Source organism: Malania oleifera, chromosome 5 (genome assembly GCF_029873635.1).
Source record: "Malania oleifera isolate guangnan ecotype guangnan chromosome 5, ASM2987363v1, whole genome shotgun sequence".
Classification (NCBI taxonomy): Eukaryota; Viridiplantae; Streptophyta; class Magnoliopsida; order Santalales; family Ximeniaceae; genus Malania; species Malania oleifera.
Window position 1 is genome coordinate 85,429,673 of NC_080421.1, and position 21,197 is coordinate 85,450,869.

The following is a 21,197-nucleotide window of genomic DNA, read 5'->3' on the forward strand; positions in this document are numbered from 1 at the left end:
TTGAGGATCTTCGGCCAGCTTCAGCAAGCAAAGGCGGCGAGCTTTGATGAGCGGTAGCGGCGGGAGTAAGTTCAGAGGGAGAGCTCGGGGTTGGCATGCATAATTTTTGGAAACCCGAATTTTAAAATCGTCACTAATCATCTGCCATTTAAAATTAAAACTAAAAATGTTGTACCAATTAGGGGTGAGCATGTATAATTCTGGGAAACCCAAATTCACCAAATTAAGTGACCAATTTAGGTCAATTCAATTTGGTCAATAAATAGGGTTGGTTCGATTCATTGGTTACGACTTTACCAATTTTCGATTCATCGGTTATCGGTTCGGTTAATATATATTTTAATTCAGTTAACCAAATTAATTATTAATTACAAATTTAAATATAAATTAAAGCTACTCTGGAGTATTTTGATGACCATTTAGTCTCTATTTTATATTTTATTAATAAAATTAATAGATTAGTTGCTTAACTAAGCAAAATGATTAGTGACGGTTGATGAAAACTATCACTAATACAAAGACTATTATTGACGGTCTTTCTTCCTGGACAATATATATCAGCAACAGTTTCTATCTGTCCCAATTTTTTTCTATCCACTACATTAAGAACAATAATCCCAATCCATGGTCAGGCATATAGATCTTTTCTTTAGATTTGAAAGAGGTTACTTCTATTAGGAAAAGTGAGAAAAGATCTTCAGGACCTGATTCATTCAAGAAGCAAAAAACTAAAAATGAGTAATACTTCCATGAAACCTTTGCACAATATATACTACAAAGGCTATCTCAAAGAAGCTGGAAATATCTTCCTCAAATGGTGAAAGTGAAACTTCCTTGGGGGAAAAGCTATATAATATGATGTGTAAGGCCTTTGGTCCTATAAACCTACGACAAGCTCTGAATTGTAATCATCTTAATTCCATGAGCAACCCACCCATGCATTGACATTTGAAGAAAGCACGTTGTTTCTCTTTCATGCATCCCATTCCTTGTTACTGTACGTGATGAATAGTTTCAAAATATCTCTCAAATTAGGTTTATGCATATTTAAAAAAGCAGTCCAATCATTGCATACCTTCACCACACCTTAATTCGACCCTGATCTGTAGACGATCATTCCAAAAGGTATGAACTTGAAAAAATTTAACTTTAGAGAATATTTTCAACCAATTAATATTCACTATCAATGACAACTCTTCCATTATTTTTAGTCCACTATGTTAAGAAAAATAATCCCAGTCCATGGCCAAACATATAGATTTTTCCTTCCAATTTGAAAGGGGTTTCTTCTATTAGGAAAAATGAGAAAAGATATTCAAGACCTGATTCATTTAAAAAGCTAAAAATGGGTAATGCTTCTGTGAAGCCTTAATTTGCACAATAATACTACAAAGTTTGTCTCAAAGAAGTTATAAAAATCTTCCATAGATAATGAAAGTGGAACCTCCTTAGGGGAAAAGCTATATAATATGATGTATAACGACTCTGGTCCCATTAAACCTAGGACATCCTCTTCTCGTTGTATTTTATTTTCAACTCATCTAAATTCTTATTTGCATGTGGTGTCAAGTTGCTTACTAGGCAATATCAGCCACTATTCTTAAGTTCATGCATCCCATCTCTCAAACTCTATTACATTTCAAAAACTAGTCCAATCATTGCAGAATTTCACCCCACATCGATCTTCCCTGGTTTGGAGAATCTTTTCAACCAATATTCACTATTATATAAATGACAGCTCTTCCATCTTTTTTGTCCACTATATTAAGAACAATCGCAGTTCTGAATTGGCCAAATATAGATCATTCCGCTCTCGAGTTTAAGAGGTACGATTCATCAACTAGGTCAATTTCAAAGTATTTTGCCAAGATTCTCTTAATTTTATTAAACATTTTGAAGTTGATACCTTTGGAATGACCGTGTACAGACCAAGGATGTTGTGGTCAAGTTATGCAATGATGAACTAATTTTTTAAATGTCATATATAGAGTTTGAGCGATCTTTTGAAGTTGTTCATTATCACAGTACTAAAAAGGAATGGAATGCACGCGAAAGAAATAGTTTGGTTCAAATATTTATACATAGGAGGGTTGCTCGTGAAGATGATTACAATTCAAATGGGCTAATAGGAGACTATCTTCGTAGTAGAAGACAGATAGGAATATTTGTTGATATTGGCGAGGAAGTAGAATAGGGAAGCCTATTAGTGACGATTTAATAAAATTGTCACTAATAATAGACTATTAGTGACGGTTCTCATAAACTGTCACTAATATACTTAAATAACTTTTTTAATTTTTTAAATAAAAAATTATATTTGTCACAGTTCAATAAATTTGTCCCTAATAATAGATTACTACTGACGGTTTGCATAAACCGTCACTATTACATTTGACTTTTTCTAGTCAACAAATGCATTATTAGTGACGATTTAATATACCGTTACTAATACAAGACAAATAGTGATGGTTTGGAAAAACCATGAAAAAATAATGTATTATTAGTGACGGCTTATAAGAACCGTCACTAATATTGTTGACTTTTTCTTAGTCAATATGCATTATTAGTAACAGCACATGGAATCGTGACTAATATGATACTATTAGTGACGAATGATAAACCGTCACTAATAATGGCCTTTTAGTGACGCCTTAAAATCGTCACTAATACTGTAAGAAACGTCACCAATATTTTCTCGGGATGGTTTGAATGGGAAAAATGATTTTTAGTAACGAAAGTATTAGTGACGGTTTTAATTTTGTCACCAAAGGTGACTTATTAGTGATGGTTGTCAAAACCGTCACTAATACTTACACTAGTAGTGACGATTTTTAAAAACCATCACTAATATGCCTCTTTTAGTGACGAAATTGGAACAGTCACTAATACTTTCGTCACTAATAATAAGCTTTTTTGTAGTGTCTATTGGAGCTTTAACATGCAACTCATAAAATAGAAAGTTCATGTAAAATAAGACGACAAGAAAATTGAACTTTCATATTACCATATGCATTTTTCCTTCAGATACATTTCTTCCTTACACCACAAAACTTCTCCCCCTTTGATCATCATCAAAAAGAGAGGTACTATTCATTAAAAATTTCTCCCCCTCAAGATTAGTTTCCATGGTGGTGAGGTGAGTATGTGCTAAATTCATATACCCAAAGTTGATGCTAAACTATAACATCTAAAAAGCCTAGATTGGCTTACTTACTTACCCATGAAAAATGATTTCTAAGGTTTATTACCACTTGTTGTTGGATCAATAATTCAATGTTAATTTTCCAATTTGATGTTATGATTAGCTAAACTCAACTTCATGTATGGGTTAGGTTATGCTAAGCCTTATATATTCTGCTGTGTATTCAAACTTAAGCATAAATCATCAAAATAAAATATATAACTAAGGAATATATTTCTTTTCAATAAGAGATAGATTAACCTATCATAGCATGCTTTTGAAATTTATATTCAAAACCTTAGTAATTCACATGAGAAAAACAAAGTTTTTCATTTGTCACCCATAAAATTTATTTCAAAATAATAAGCTTTGCATGCTATTTCATCCCATAAACAATAGCCAATACTATAAACCAGTCAATAAGAATATATACAATTAAAGCATCATATTGGTTTTATAATTTGAACTCATCAATATTGGCATGAACTTCAAAAATTCTCAACACAATAATCAAATAACTTATAATACAAAACTAAGATTTTTACACTTTGAGCTCTATCCACAAAAATAAGTGTTTCTAATTTTAGCACTATGTAAGTTCACTTAGTCAACACTTATTCCATTTCACCTAGGTTTGGTTAAATCTACCTAAATCCTATTTCCTAATCCTAGGTTCTAAGGAAGTAATGATAACTAAAGACTAGGTAGTTTGTTTAGGTACCCATTCTTCCTTGAGTCCTAAGGGGTTTTTCTTCACTACCCACTCAAGCTTCCTTTGTTTGCCTCTATCTCCTCTGTAAGGGTAAAAATATTGTATATGACCCTTTCTTTCACAATATAAACAAATTTTGTTTGTGTGAGAGCATTTTGATTTATTTGCTTTATTTTTGCTCGTTGAGGCATAACCGCGTGATATATAAGAGGATTTAAAATTCTTTTTGTAAAAAATATTTCTTTTAGCTTCCACAACCTTTCTAAAGTTTTCTTTTCCTTTTGTGGCTTTACCATGATCTTCATTTTTCTTTTTCAAGAGGGTATTCTCTTTTAAAACATTTTCAATTTGATTTTTCAAATTTCCTACTTCTTCTTGAAAAATTTCATGGTCTTTTCGATATTTTTCAATAAGCTCCTAATTTTCCCTTTTAAGGGAGGCATTTTCATCTTGTAAGGTGGAACAAAAGCAAGGTTCCTTTCCTTCGCATTTGGACAATTTTTCTTCCAAGCCTTTGATATTAACAACTAAAGATTCATTTTCTTCTTTCAATGAGGATTCCCTTAATTTAACCATAGCAAGCTTTTTTCAACATTTTTGTTATTCTTCTTTACCAAAACTATTTCATTAAACAACTTAGCACAATTTTCTACAACTTCATCATAAGAAGGTGCATAATCCTCCTTATCCAAACTAATCTCCTCTCATTCATTAGCCATGAAGCACAAGTGTGCTTTTTCTTCATCATCATTTTCATTGCAAATAGTAGCATTCATAACATTATAATCTTCTTTTCGAAATTTCCCTTTGTGTTTTTATCAAGGAAAAATTTGTTATAATATGCCCTACCATCTTGCAATAGTAGCACCTAATGCTATCATTTTTGCTTGTTTCTTCATTTCTAGTTTACTTACCAAGATGTTGTCTTTTTACTAGAAATTTATTAAAATCTCTTGTGAGTGATTCTATGTCATCCTCACTATCCTCCTCATCTTCTAGCATTTCTTTATATTTTGAACTAGATGACTTTAATGCCATACCCATATCCTTCCTAGGTTTTTCTGAATCCAAAGTCATATTTTTCTTAATTTTATAGGTCATAAGTGACCCAATTAATTCATCAAGAGTGATTTTGGTTAGATCCTTTGCTTCCTCAATGGCAATTGATTTAGCATGCCACGACTTGAGTAAAGATTGGAGAACTTTTTGAACATTATCCTTCATAGAATAAGTTCTCCTAAGTTCTTTTAAACCATTTGTTATTTGTGTGAATCGAGGGAACATGGATGTGATTGATCCTCCCTCATCCATTTTGGACATTTCATACTCATTTAACTAGCATGTAAATTTTGGACTTCTTAACTTGTGAAGTACCTTCATATGTGACTTCAAGTTTATCTCATATTTCTTTACAAGTTTCACAACCACAAATATGATTATATTCATTATCAGTTAAAGCACAATAAAGAAAATTCTTGGTTTTAAAGTTAAGCTTAACTAACCTTGATTCAGTGTCTGACAACTCCTCAAGTTGTTTTGGTTCACCTTTGGCATTTTTGAACTCATAATCTCCCTTTGAGATGACTTGCCACGTTTTGAGGCCATGCGCCTGGATGAAGATGGTCATTCGATTTTTCTAAACCGGGAGGTTGGAGCTGTTGAAAAATGGTGGCTTGGTCATGGATTGTCCATGCGAAAAGATGCTCGCCAAATACTCCATTTGATCTTTATACTAGATTTTACTCCGAAAATGCAAGCACCTCACTTTGATGCCACTTATTAAACGTCCCACCTGGGAGTAAATAAAGTCAAAGGGGGGTGAATGGACTCTTTTCGTGTATTTCGATTTTCCCTACAAAATAAAATACTTGACAAGATTCAAGCAATTATATCACAATATAGATAAAGTGAATCAAGCACAAGACAAATAATAAAGAGTACGGAGAGAGAAGAATAACACCGGTATTTAAGATGGTTTGGCACCAAGCCTACATCAACACCTCAACACCAAGCCAAGGATTCCACAATCCACTAAGGATACTCCTTCATTGGCAGAGAAGCCTTACAACTCAAGAACAAATCCCTACCGCGCTAACCAAGAGCCTTCACCAAATGGTTCACAAAGAACCTTTACAACAAGTGAATTGATTGAAACGAAAATACTCCTCAAATGAGCTAATATCAATTACAATTAAATCCTCACACTACTCTCTTAAGGAATGATTCAAACAAGATTAAAGAGCAAGAGAGATTGAGCACTTGTGAATGAATAACTAAAACGCAAGTTGCGAGGTTTTGAATACAAAATATATTTTTCACTATAGAACTTGTAAAATCACCAAAAGCATATTAAACAAGTCTAAGGACTTGTATTTATAGCTAAAAACCCTTGCTAGCCGTTATTGGACCGTTGGGAGCAAATCCCAAAAGAAACTAGATGTTTTCTAGTTATTGGTTCAATGTTCACAATGGGAATCGTCGACGAGTCGGGCAGACTCGTCGATGAGTCCCCACCAGTCGTCAACAAGTTACCCTCACTTGTCGATGAGTCACCTGGGCTGAAAACTCGTTTTGGCTATTGGAATTGTTAGTTGACGAGTTCTCTATTTTTTCAATCTTAATAAGCCTCTAAATGAACTAACTCATGCTAGGACAATGCCAATGAGATATGATTTTGTAATGATGCTTTTGGCTTATCCAAATGAATTTCCACTTGAGTATAAGATATCTTGTTTATGAAAACACATTTTAAAGTTCATTTAGATATCTTATATGCTTATATGCTTAGCTTGTCCTTTATAAAAAAATATGCTTGACTTTCTTGAGGCTTTAGGACATAAACCTCGTTTTGACAAAATCGGGACAAAGTATGTAGAAGTTTATAAAACCAAGATGTTGAAAACTTCTCCCTTTGAAAACATACTTTGAGTTTAGGATTCTTTTGACAAACTCTTAAATTTTACTTTGAAAACTATGAAAGTTGAGTTTGTGAGTACTTAAGTGAGATCCTATAAACTCATGTATCCTAGTATACATGTATTTGCTCCAACTCTTGCTCATAAATCATGCAAGAAACAAAACCACAAGAGTTTCAAAATATACTACCTCAAACACACCCCATTACAATTAATTCTACATTAATTCTTCCTTTGGTTGTGCTTGAATTCTTTCCAAGTGAGTGTCCATCTGATCCTTCTTACTTGATGTCTACTCCATCTTATCTTTGCCTTTTGACCAATACCTTCACGTATTTGTCACTTGTACCCGTACTTAACATGTTTTGCAAAGATAGGAATCACAAGGAACCACAAATAGGTTAATATCTTTAAAACATATTAATTATGATTATATAGCCCCCAAGGCTAACAATCTCTCCCATTTTAATGATGTCTAACTTATTACTATTTTACTTAATCTTTGCATTCATGTTTATGATTACCATAGGTTAACTTGCAAAGATAAGTTCACCTAGAACCAGTATGGGTTGTTATCATCAAAACAAAACAATTAAGAACATGTAGCCACCAAGGCTAATAGAGGATCTTCGTATTCATAAAGTTCTTGAGAAAATAACTAAAAAGAACAATGCTTTGAAAAATAAAAATAAAGAATTTTTAAAGGATTTAGAAAACTTAAAGGAGTTTCATTTCCCTTTGATAAAAGAAAAGGATTTGAAAATTGAAGGTTTAGAAAGAAAACTAGAAGATGACTTCAGAATCATTTACAAATTTACAAAAGGAGAAAGTAATTTTGAAAAACTCCTAGGTGCTCAAAGAAGATCCCTAGACAAGGAAGGAATTGGCTTTAATGGCAAAGAAAATAATAAACAAAAAAACTTATATATGGATTATTTTGTAAGGAAATCAAAACCATATACTCCCTCAAAAGTTTCTTATATGCATGCTACATGTTTTATGTGTAAGAAGAAAGGCCACATTAAATTTGACTGCCCTTTCAAAAATAAGGATACTAAATCTAAGATGGTTTGGAAAGTAAAAGGAGAATCAAATGCTAACCCAAAAAGACCCAAGAAAATTTGGGTACCAAAAGTAGTTACCTAAGTTTATCTTGTAGGTATGCTTCAGTACATCCTCCTCAAGGGATAAATGGTACATGGGCAGTAGATGCTTGAGGCACATGACGGGAGATAAATTGAAATTTGCATCCATAGGCCAAAATATGGAGGATTCGTCACCTTTGGAGATAATGCCAAAGGAAAAATCATTGGAGTCGGAAAGGTCGGTAAGGAACCTTCTCTTATTATTGATAATTTACTGCTTGTAGAAGGATTGAAGCATAACTTGTTAAGTATTAGTCAATTGTGTGATAAAGGATATAGAGTTACATTCGAACAAGATAAATGCATTGTTGAAAAATCATCTGAACATAAAGTATTATTTGTTGCTAATCATTATGAAAATGTTTGCACTATTAGCTTTGATAACTTAGGCTCACAAGATATAAAATATTTTTCAGCAATTAATAAGGCTAGTTGGTTATGGTATAGGAGACTAGGTCATGCTAGTATGGACTTGCTTTCAAAACTAGTTAAAGGAGAATTAGTTAAAGGCCTACCAAAGACAGAATTTGTAAAAAATAAAATTTGTGATGCCTGTCAACTCGATAAACAAACCAAGTCTAAATTTAAAAAGAAGAAATTCATCTCTACTAGTAGGCCACTACAGATGTTTCACTTAGACTTATTCGATCCAAATCAAGTCCAGAGTCTAGGAGGTAAATCCTATGCTTTTGTCATTGTTGATGATTACTCTAGGTTCACATGGGTTCTATTTCTAGCATCTAAGGATGAATCATTTGAGAGGCTTGCCAAATTGTGTAGAAAAATCCAAAATGAAAAGGGCTATACAATCACACATATTCGTAGTGATAGAGGAGGAGAGTTTAAAAATAAGGATATGGAGAACTTTTATGATTTACATGGCATATCCCATAACATTTCAGCACTTAGAACTTCTCAACAAATGGAGTAGTTGAGAGAAAGAATAGTTCCTTACAGGAAATAGGTAGGACTACGTTAAATAAACACAAGCTTCCCAAATACTTCTGAGCTAAAACGGTCAGTTCTTCTTGCTATGTCATGAATAGATTGTTAATTAGGCCAACTCTTAACAAAACCCCATATGAACTGTGGAATGGTTATAGACCAAATATTTCATACTTTCAAGTTTTTGGGTGCAAGTGCTTTGTCCTAAGAGATAAAGATAACTTAGAAAAATTTGATGCAAAATCTGATGAAGGAATATTTCTAAGATATGCTCTAGATAGTAAAGCCTATAGAGTGTTTAATAGAAAAACCGTTACTATTGTAGAATCTATCAATGTGGTATTTGATGATTCTAATCCCTTTTCCAAAAAGAACAAAAAAGATTATCTAGAAATAAGAAAAGGATTAGAGAACCTAACCATTGATAATGATGTTGAAAAGACCAATGAAATTAAAGAAGCATATATTAAGGATAATCAGATAGAAAGTAAGGTTCGAGAATTGCCTAAGGAGTGGAAATTTGTGAAAAATCATCCTAAGGATCAAATTATTGACGAACCTTCACGTGAAATAGCCACCAGTTCATCTCTTAGAAACATGTGTAGTCACATGGTATTCTTGCCTCAAGAAGAACCTAAGAATGTACATAAGGCAATAAAGGATGAATCTTGGGTGTTGTCGATGCAAGAAGAGTTAAACTAGATTGAAAAAAACAAAGTCTGGACCTTGGTTCCTAAACTAGTTGATCATACAATTATTGGAACCAAATGGTTCTATAGAAACAAAAAGGATGAAAATGGGGTTGTAATTAGAAATAAAGCTAGACTAGTAGCACGAGGATACAACCAAGAAGAAGGAATAGACTTTGAGGAAACATATGCTCCAGTGGCTAAAATGGAAGTCATTCGCATATTATTAGCCTATGCATCTTATAAGGACTTTAAGTTATACCAAATGGACGTTATAAGTACATTCTCGAATTGCTACATAGGAAGTTTATGTTGAGCAACCTCTAGGCTTTGAAAACCACAAACATCCAAACCATGTGTTTAAATTGTCAAAAGCCTTATATGGTCTAAAGCAAGCTCCTAGTGTGACACCCCAAATTTTGTACCAATTTTTTTAAAATAAATAAATATTCACTTCATCGTCACATCCCTAAATTGGCATCATCAACAACCCTATTACCATTCATATGACTCGACTCGCATTGGTTACTAGGTAAAAAGTTATTCCATTTATATAACCTAACAACGGAAGACAGTATATACATAACAGCCAGAATACAATACCCAAAGTATCAACATACATCTATATACATCACCATAACAGACTCAAAAACAACTTAACTCTAGGGGAATTACACCTCCCCTAGTCCAAAAACTCACCCTGTGTGTCAGGGCCCCAACTCCCTATGGTCCCGGAGCTCTATCACCTGGCCTATCCATATTCCCTAAAAAATTTAGATAATTTGGGTGAGACACATCTCAGTAAGAAGGAATAAATTATTTATAGTGTGTGTAGACACCCCATTTTTACCCAGGCCCAATGTATGTATTATTATTATTATTTTTCACTAATCTTATTATTATTATTATTATTGTTATTATTATTTTCTTTATATTATTATTCTTATTATTATTATTATTATTATTTTTCATTAGTATTATTATTATTACTTATTTTTACTTCTATTATTATTATTATTTATTATTTTCATTATTATTTTTATTATCATTATTATCAGTGTTTTTTATTACTATTATTACTATTATTTTATTTGTTATTATTACTATTATTATTTTTCGCTAATCTTATTATTATTATTATTATTGTTATTATTATTTTCTTTATATTATTCTTATTATTATTATTATTATTATTATTATTATTATTATTATTATTATTATTATTATTATTATTTTTCATTAGTATTATTATTATTACTTATTTTTACTTCTATTATTATTATTATTTATTATTATTATTTTTAATTTTTATTATCATTAAGGTTTTTTATTACTATTATTACTATTATTTTATTTATTATTATTATTATTTTTATTTATTATTATTATTACCTTATTATTATTATTATTTTTGTTTCCTTATAACCATAGTGGTAGTATATCTTATTTCCAAAAAAGAGAAAATACCAAAAGTTGAAAAAGGAAATATTGCTAGGGTTTTTTTTCAAAAAAATTTTATAAGAAGGGGGATCCGGCGCTGCACAGAGGAGACACGGCCGGGGCTGCGCAGAACAAAAAAAAAAAAAAATTCAGTCCTGCTTCTTCTGCTGGCTCTCTTTCACACACCCGGCCATCACCATCGCTCTCTCTCCCTGCTCCTCTCAGCCACCCACAAGCATCTCCTGCATACCCTCTCCGTCTCAGTCTCCTTCGCTCGCCACCCTCTGCACAACCAACAGCCAGCAGATCAAGTCACTCCCCACAGCCATCTTTAGCCTCCAACCCTTACCAGTTCCCTGTCACCACCAACAGCCAGCACATCCAGCCATCCTTTGGTCATCCTTGCAACTCCAGCGGCAACCCGACGACTCTCTCCGGCGACCACCGAGTACCAGCAGTAGCTTCGCAGCTCCACTGCTGCCCCACTGCAACCGACCACCCCCCAGCAGCTCCGCCATCACCATCGTGCCAGACGAACCCAGTCGTCGTTCAGCGTCTCCCACCGTACCCCCCCTCTGGTGAGTTCCCTAGGCTCACATGCATGCACGGCTCGCGGGAGGCTTCCTGGTGAGTGCCTCTGCATGCTAACCCTATACACACGCACACACAAAGATATATATTTATATATATAGACTGTTTTGTTTTATTTTCATTATATAAGGTTTAGGTTTTATGTTATTTTATTTTTCTGTAAGTATTGTTGTTTATTATTACTTTGTTAAGTTTTTTATCTATTCATTTATTTATATTGTTAATATACTTGCTAGATAATTAGAGAGGAGTTTTAATGTATTTTATATTCATGTTTAAGTTATTATATATATTTAGATTTATTATTGTTTGTTATCATGATTCGAGGCTATTATTTTGTATACATGCAGTGGCTTGGTTTGCTATTTGCATTATGTTATATTGATATGTAATATTATATTGTACGTGTTTCCTTTATTTATTAGGTATATATATTTTATCATCCCATACATGTGTGTTATTGACTTATGGTATTAATTTTTGTAGGTTTATTGTGTATTTATTATCCATGTGCTTTCGCATGTAGTATATTTAGGGAGTTTTTATTTATGTCTAAATTTATTGTATATATTAAATAATATTATTATTATTGGATTTTATTGTTGTAATATGTGTTTTAATGTTTAATATCCATGCAATATTTTCCTTGTTGTTATTTTTGTGTTGTAATACGCATCGTAGTATTTCTGATGTTGTAACATTTGTTTAAATGATAATATCCAAGGTTATTTTAGCTTATGGGGAAATATCGGAGTATTGGTTTATTTTTGCGCAAGTATATATAAATATAAATATATGTTTTATTATTAAATGTTAAGCTCACGTACATGTATATTTACGTAATATCATTGTTGCATTATTATGTAATATTGTGTATTCACATTATTGTTGTTATATTGTGGCTGTAGTTCAGTGGTGAGAATTCTAAGTTATTGCCGGTAGGTGATTTTGTATTATTTAGCATGTATTTTTAATCGATGTTGTCTTATTTAAATTCATATTGTTTAGTGTTATTTTACATTTTGTTTTATATGTTAGTATTTATGTTTTTAAAGGTTAGGTTTATCATGTTAATACAGTTTAATTTTTCTTGTAGTTTAGTTGCGTTATTTAAATTCGTTCACGGTTTTGGTTACGATTGTTTATTACTTAAATCATTTCATATTTATGTGTAGGTTTGTTTAGGATTTTGGTAGTTTTCACGTTTTTAGAAGGTTGATAATTTTAGGTTTAAGTATTGCTTTAGGGTTTGAGTTACTTGCTTGTTATTATTAGTCTTATTATTGCACATTAATTTTCGTCCACATCATTGCATATCAATTTCTAGTATTTTCATATTATTGAACACTCCTTCATAAAAATTAAATTTATTCCCATATTTATTTCTAGGGTTCCACTCTTGTGGCTTATTGATTTCTCTAGAGTTTGTATATATTTCCTATTAGATTCATAGCTTGAATTGTTTCCATAATTAATTTCTTTCCCTTACATGGTTATAAAAGTACATAATTTCTAGGATTTAATTTGTTTCCACATTGTCATTGTATATTAATGGTAAGACTTCGATTGTTTCCATAACTATTATAGTATACATCCTATATTTATTCTAGGGATTAATTGTCTCCATAATGACTATTGTATATACCGTTATTTATCTTAGGAATTAATTGTTTCCCTATGTGCATATATTGAGGTTTTGATTACTTATAAGTGAGTATCATTATATTTATAGAATGTTGATATCTTACTATAGGCTTGTGTATTATTATTATTATTATTACGTGTAGTATGTCATTATTAGTATTACTGTTATTAGTATTATTATTATTGTTATTATTGTTATCGTTATTGTTATAAGTTTAGTATTATATTATCATTCCTATTTTTGTGTGTATATCACTACTATCTATTAGGTGGGTTTATTATTAGGATATGCCATTAGGTATTATAGCAATTTATTATTATATCCCTATTATTATCACACATATTAGGGTAATTTAATTTCTTAGGTTATTATCTTATTAATATATATTAAAACCTCCCACACTAGTATTTTCCTATAAAAATTTTATATACATAATTTCAAAATGTTGGGAGTGTATTTTCTTAATTTTATCCCTATGATCTAATTGCAAGGGGTATAAGCCTTCGGGCTTCACGTACCCTAAGCTCTGAGGGATTATATATATATATGTTATCTTTATTTATTTATTTATTTTTCACATTTATTTATAAATTCATAAAATAGGAGTAATTTGAAGAATTATTAGATTAACTTAGGGATAATTTCAAATTAATTAGGTACTGTTCGTAAGAACGGGCGCGTAGGGGGTGCTCGTACCTTCCCCTCGCGTAACCGAACTCCCGACCCCAACTCTGGTAATGTAGACCGATTCTACCCCTAACGGGGTAGTAATCATGTGTTCTAACCGCACTAAAGGTTAGTGGCGACTCCTACACCATATTTTTCCTGAAAATATTAAAATGATTTTTAATTTCGCCGCCCGGGGCACACGCGCTCCCGGGACGTCGCGACAGCTTGGCGACTCCGCTGGGGACATTAGAGAGTCGAGCCATTAATTAATTAGAAATTATCCCAGGTTCAAATTTAATAAATCTTCTAATTACTCCTTATTTTGTGAATATTGTAATTTGTAAATAACTTTGATTAATTGTAAATATTTTACTTCCATAATTTGTAAATATCCTTAATTAATTAAAAAAAAAATATTTTGTTTCCTAATTGTGTGAATATTAATTGTAGATATTTTGTTTCTAAATATTCTAAATAGAGCATATTAATTGTAAGATATTTTGAATAAGTAGATATTTTGTATACTAATTGTAAGTATTTTGCTTCCATAATTTTTTTAAGTAAGTATATTAACTAACAATATTTTGTTTCCAAATTTCTTTGAATAAAAATATTAATTGCATATATTGTGTTTCCTTATTTGTAGATAGTAGATATCTTGTTTCCATATTGTTTATAGCATGTGAATAAATGTGGGGATAGCGGGATTAGGTTAAATTTAAATTCACACACTCTCACGCTCTATACCCGAGCTTTCCTTACTAGGATTAGATAGGAGTGTAATAGCGTTTGTCCCCACGTGGCAGGGCTTGTGGGGACCCGCGAACCACTCCACTCAGTTTAAACTTTGTCCAAACCCCTTTTGGGTGACGATGGAGGTTAGATGGGGAACCTTTGTATATAGGGATTAGAGCTTACCCACACATACTTGTCTATAGTCTTCCCTAACTAGGATAAAGCCATGAAGAACCCTATATATATGTACCTACCCTAGGTTGGGACAGGAGCCACATCCTTCTCCATGTATACTGTGTTGTATATATGATATGAGATACTTTGTATTATATAATACATTTGACATCCATTTTAGATATACATACTACTTAGTCAGTATTTAGAAAAAGTCCAGTAATGAGGCAAAGACCCATCCTTTCAAAATGAAGCACTGGGCCCAAGCATTTTAAAATATGGGTCGGCCTAACCATTTTCAAATAACTCGGGCCCAATTTTTTGAGAAATAACAAGTATAGGCCCAACCTTTTCCAAAGTAAAAACTCGGCCCAGGCCTGATTTTCAAAATGGGTCAAATCCAGATTTCCATAAATGGGCTTCGGCTCTATTACCCAAGAAAATCCAGGCCAATATTTTCTAAGCAAGCCAAGCCCAAGTTTTTTTAAAATTAGGGTCTGATCCCATATATTGAAGCCCATATTTTGAAATACTTGAGGCCCAAGTGCATACTAAAATCCAACGGGTTGACCAACCTGGGTCAACCCCAACCTCATATCATAATTTGACCCTTCAGGGAATCTGAGGTACATGGACAGTCATCAAGGAAAATAATGATTGAGGGAAGAATTGAATTGAAATTGTGGCCCGTCAATGATTGTCTTAATCTTGAAATCTCTCATCATTGGGACTTTTCCTAGAATGCTGACAAAGTAGCTAGTTAGGTTACATTGCATCCATGCATTCATGCATAATTTCACACATAATCATGCACGATAGGTCACATGCATGGTCATATCTCTATGAAATTGTCCTAGGTACATCCATGCAAAAATATTCATTGCATCCATGCATTCATGCATAATTTTACACGCATACCCATGCATGATAGGTTGCATATATGATCATATCCGTGTTTGTATGTATTTGAGCACTAGATACACCCTAGGTTTGAAATTAAAGCTTCATTCTTCTTTGTGTAATGTCATCGCTTTAAACTTATCATACTGTGCCTGACATACTGCATTCATGTAGGCATACCTTGTGCTTAGCCAAGATTTTGGAAAAGATAAGAGTCATTCATGGAAGACACGATAGTCACGCATGAAAAGGAGTCCGCGGTACAGATGTACTCTGAGAATCAGCAAAGTCAATGGGGAGATAGCGTGAATAAGGAATCAGTGATCGAGGTGCTAGATCGAGTCAACCTAAATACCCGGTCAAACTCTTTGGAAGAACTGAGAATCATTTGGAAGGGGTGGTCACCTCAGCGCCGGTTGAAATTTTCACAACTGTATGGACATATTGGGTTCCTACTTCATGTGTCCGTAAATCTCCATGTGATCGAGGTGCTAGTGGAATTCTGGAATCCTTCGTATTGTTGCTTCACTATGGATGGAGTAGACATGGCCCCAACTATCAAGGAGTATACCTCCTTGCTGCATTTAACTAAGTTAACGACGCCCTACAAAATGTACGTGCATGATCCTAGAGCATCTTTTGTAAAAGAATTGCATGACGTCATCGGGGTTAAAGTTCAGAAGACAGAAGATACAAAAATCACCTGGCCATGCTTGAAGAGACTGTTAGAAAAGGAAGATGGGGAAGAGACTCAGATGCATATGTTAGCCTTAGCTATCTATGGGTTAATCATATTTCCAAAGGAGGTAGGGACTATCGATCAGAATACTATTTCTTTTGTAGCACAGGTAAAAGAGGGAATCAACCCAGTCCCTGGAATCCTGGCCGAGACTTTTCGATCTCTCCATGAATGTCAGGTCAAAAGACGTACAAGAATGAGATGTTGTGTGCCCCTACTGTATGTATGGATGATGAGTCACTTACCTTGTGCCCCGGGGTCTTTTCGTACCGCTTACTCGACACTCAGAATTCCCTTAGCAGAATTCGGAACCGTCCAGTGGGAAAAACATGCCAATAAATTTGAATGGAAGTCGAGACTACGACATTTAGGCAGCAGGGGACTCGTTTGGCAAGCACCATGGATGGGCTCGTCCAATGTTATATACAGGTGTGGAAATCTCCCATGGGTGCCTCTACTTGGCCCTTGGGGAGGGATAGCGTATGCGCCCCTTATGCTTAGAAGGCAAATAGGGGCAACCCAGTTTATACCCATGACACACAGGCTGGCTAATTCTCGATTCTCGAACGAAACGGGTGATGATCAAAGACGAGTCCGAGAATTTACAGTAGCATGGAGACATGTGTACTTAATAGAATCAGGCCATCAAGGTTCAGGTACCCAAAGAAACTATGAACTATGGTTGGCTAACAGAGTGAATTCACAGGTCAAACAAATGGCAAGGGATCCTATAGCCCAAACAAAGACACCAGCATTAGACATACAGGAAAATTTGCAAGAAGGGCTACACTTAGCAGAAGAAAAAGCCATGTGGGTAGTAATGAAGGATCAACAAGAAAGGCAAAAAGAAGAGAAGTTGGTTACATTCTATCGTCGAAAAATCAAGCGACAGAAAGCTCAGTGTTTACAATCAGAAAGGGAAATAATGGCATTAAGAAAGAAAAGACGCACACTCCAAGTAGCATTGGACCAGAAATCTCAGATGTTAGAAAAAGCCAGAACTGAAAATGAAAGGAAATCACTTTACATACAGGAACTAGAAAATCAGTGGGATGAGCAGAGTGGAAAATATAACCAAGTTCTGGAAAAGATTGAGCCGTGCATAACAAAAGCTGGCTATTGGGAAGCCAAGTTCCGAGCTTTGCATAAGAAGATGACACAGCAAGATGTAGAAGTCATGAAATCATGAGCAGATATTGGTTCAATATTCGATTGGATTATTTCCGAAAACGTTGTAGGCAATAAAAATAAGGATCGGGGATGAATGTCATATTGTATAAAAGGATCCTTTCAATAAAAAGCAAATTTTTCTTCTAGAATGACGATGATCTTTTCCATGAACCTTGGTTAAAGTACGTTAGGTTGCATACATATGTTTTATATTTGTGAATTTTACACCTGTCTTAAAAAGACCATCACATTTCATGCATTCATACCTATGCATTCACGGTTCTAAAAGGGAAAGTTTTGGTTTGCAGTGCCTAGCCACAGAATTCGTCTGAGCAAGCAACATTGAGACTGTCACGCATCAATACAATACCCGGAGAAGGGCAAAAGAAATGAGTGAACAGTTGGAAGGCAGAGTCCTGGGCATAGAGCAAGGACAAGAAGAATTGAATGAAAAAATGAGCAAGATCCTAGAATTGTTGACGAACAAAGGAAAAGCAGTGCAGAATGATCCGGAAATAGATATGGACCCTACTCATCCTCCAGGATTTACCCCAGTGCGTGGACAAGCGTCAGCTCCAATACCTGGCGTCATGGAGGGCTCAATGCCAAGTATACCCCCGTTCATTCCTAATGTACCAGCTCAAGGGTTTCCAGCAGTGGGGACCCCCCCATTAGTAGCTTCTGATCTGGGGATGAACAGATCTGAAACTGAACGTCGATACGATGTACTCGAGGAACGCCTGAAAGCTATTGAGGGATCCAATACATTCGACTCTGTAGATCCCAATGATTTGTGCCTCGTGCCAAAGGTCACTTTGCCACCGAAATTCAAAGTACCAGATTTCGAAAAATTTAATGGAACTAATTGTCCTCGAACTCACCTGCGCCTGTATTGCCAAAAAATGGCTGCACATTCCGATAATGAGAGACTAATGATGCATTGCTTTCAAGACAGCTTGACAGGGGCAGCCATCCGGTGGTATATTCAACAAGATCGGGCTCGGATCCGCACATGGAAAGATCTGGCTAATTCTTTTATAGCTCAATACCGCCATGTTATAGAAATGGCACCCGATCGTATGACCTTGCAGAGTATGCAAATGAAGCCCACCGAAACATTTAGAGAATATGCATACAGGTGGAGGGACATGTCTGTCCAAGTCAATCCTCCTGTGGAAGACAGGGAGGCTATTTCCCTATTTGTGAATACCTTGAAAGATCCTTACTTCGGGCATCTCTTAGGAGCAACCCCCCATGACTTCATGGACATTGTTTCTACCGGAGAAAGGATTGAGACGGCCATCAAAGTCGGGAGAACTAAAAGTATTAGTACAGAGACTGGTCTAGGCAAGAAGTGGACAAGCAAGAAGAAGGAAGAAGAGGTTCAGATGGTTCAAAGACAACAATATCAAAGAGAGCATGGCTCAGGGGCTAGGAGGAATTTTGCTTTCGAACCCTCTGTTAATCAGACAGTTCATACAAGAGGTAGACCCCAAGTTGTTCCTTCCGGGACCATGCCTACCCAACCGAATGTGCGAACTCATGATAGAGGCATCCAGAGAAATACGAGAAGGATAGAGCCTATTCCAATGACATACTCAGAATTATTCCACAATTGAATGGAAAGAACTTAGTTTCAGTCATTCCTGGAATGGTCATTACGACACCTTTTCCGCAATGGTATGACCCCGAAGCCAAGTGTGCATATCACGCTAACACTCCCGGGCACACTATTGAACGGTGTTGGGCATTCAAAATAAGGTTCAAACACTAAGAGAAGCCGGATGGCTAGCATTTGATGATAAACACCAGGAATTCAAGGGAACCCTCTGCACAATCAGGGGGGTAGCAATGTCGGAATGATAGAAGAAGGGACGAATGAGGTGGATTTTGAACGAATGTCTTTAGATTGGGTGTTCAATGAACTTGTTGCGGCAGGTCGGGTAGGGCAGGAGGCCATTTGCCCCACTAATGCACTTTGTTTATGTCAAAGTAAAGAAGGAAGATCTATGAAAAAGTGTGTAACCTTTAGAAAGTTTTTGCAAAAGATGGTGGATAACAAGTTTATAGAGATTGGTTGTACCCGAAAAAGTGGAGAGATTGCAGTCGTTGGGGAAAACAGGCCAGTATATCATCAGTGCACTAATCAACCATTCATACCTACCATGAACAAGGCTCTTCCCACAAAGGAAGCACCAGCTCGCTTGGTGATCTCTACTCCCATGCCATTCCCATACAAGAGTAACCAAGCAGTACCCTGGAAATATGAATGTGAAGCGTATGTAGAAGGAAGTGCCAGCAATATAGCAGGGGTAAAAGGGATAACTCGAAGTGGTAGGGTGTATACGCCAGAGTCCTCTAAAACAAATCGACAGAATGCAGGGGAACCAGATAGGGTAGTGAAAAGTCCAATATCCAACGGAGAGGCTGAAGAATTCCTGAAGATAATAAAGCATAGCGAGTACAACATTGTGGACCAACTAAAGAAAATGCTGGCTCACATATCTGTTTTGTCGCTTCTACTAAATTCAGAGACCCATCGGGAGGCATTACTTAAAGTCCTAAATCAAGCCTACATTCCCCAAGATATCAGCGTTGATAAATTCAATCATGTGATCGGAAGTCTGGCGGCCTCCAACTACATCACTTTTATTGATGAAGAAATTCCGCCAGAAGGCCAGGGGCACAACAAGGCGTTGCATATATCCACGAAATGTAAGGATCATATGATGTCTCGAGTCTTGATAGATAATGGGTCATCCCTCAATGTTATGCCAATGACTACACTGCAGAGGTTACCCATTGATCCTTCTTATGTGACACCAAAAAATTTGGTGGTGCGTGCCTTCGATGGAACACGAAGAGAGTCAGTAGGGTCGCTTGACATCCCTATTCAGATTGGACCCGTAACCTTCAATATCACTTTTCAAGTCATGGATATTACACCTTCATACAGTTGTCTCTTGGGAAGGCCTTGGATACATAATACTGGGGCAGTTCCGTCCTCTTTGCATCAGCGAGTGATATTTGTAGTAGGGGATAAACTGGTATGTGTTTATGGAGAAACCGACATAATGGTTACTAAATCTCCTTCCACTCCCTATGTGGAAGCGGCTGAAGAAGCCCATGAAGATTCATTCCGAGCGTTTGACATCATAACGTATCCTTACGATAATGGAGGGATCTGTTATCCTCAACTCAGATACTTTCTTCTACACGTATGGATGGCTGCAGAAATGATTAAACAGGGTTTTTGCCCAGGAAAGGGTTGGGGAAGTTATCTTCAGGGGCATCGCAATGCCATTGTTTACAAGAAGGCATAATGAGAAGATAAAGGCTCGGATATCGCCACTTTAAAGCTGACCATAAGAGAAGGCAGAAGAGAGGAGGTCCGGATCGAGAGGCCGCGCAGGAGTAAGTACTAAAGGGGTGGTAGAAGTCCAAAGCCAGTGAATCAGACCTTTCGAAAAGGCAATCAAGTCAATCTGAGGACAGAAATGAAACAGATGAGCATATTGGCCTTGACGAATCAGGGACGACCCTATTA

At 35.2% G+C, this 21,197-nt stretch overlaps 1 protein-coding gene across 1 annotated transcript; it reads left to right on the top strand.

Annotated features, from left to right (window-relative positions):
- Positions 1–19,509: 19,509 nt before the first annotated feature.
- On the top strand, positions 19,510–20,973 carry LOC131156029 (uncharacterized). Its single transcript, XM_058109481.1, has one exon. It carries the CDS (start codon positions 19,510–19,512, stop codon positions 20,971–20,973), a length of 1,464 nt encoding a protein of 487 aa, XP_057965464.1.
- Positions 20,974–21,197: the final 224 nt, after the last annotated feature.

Bases quoted from the DNA above. Each gene is read 5' to 3' on its own strand.
- LOC131156029 (XM_058109481.1), top strand. From the start codon at position 19,510: ATGATAGAAGAAGGGACGAATGAGGTGGATTTTGAACGAATGTCTTTA.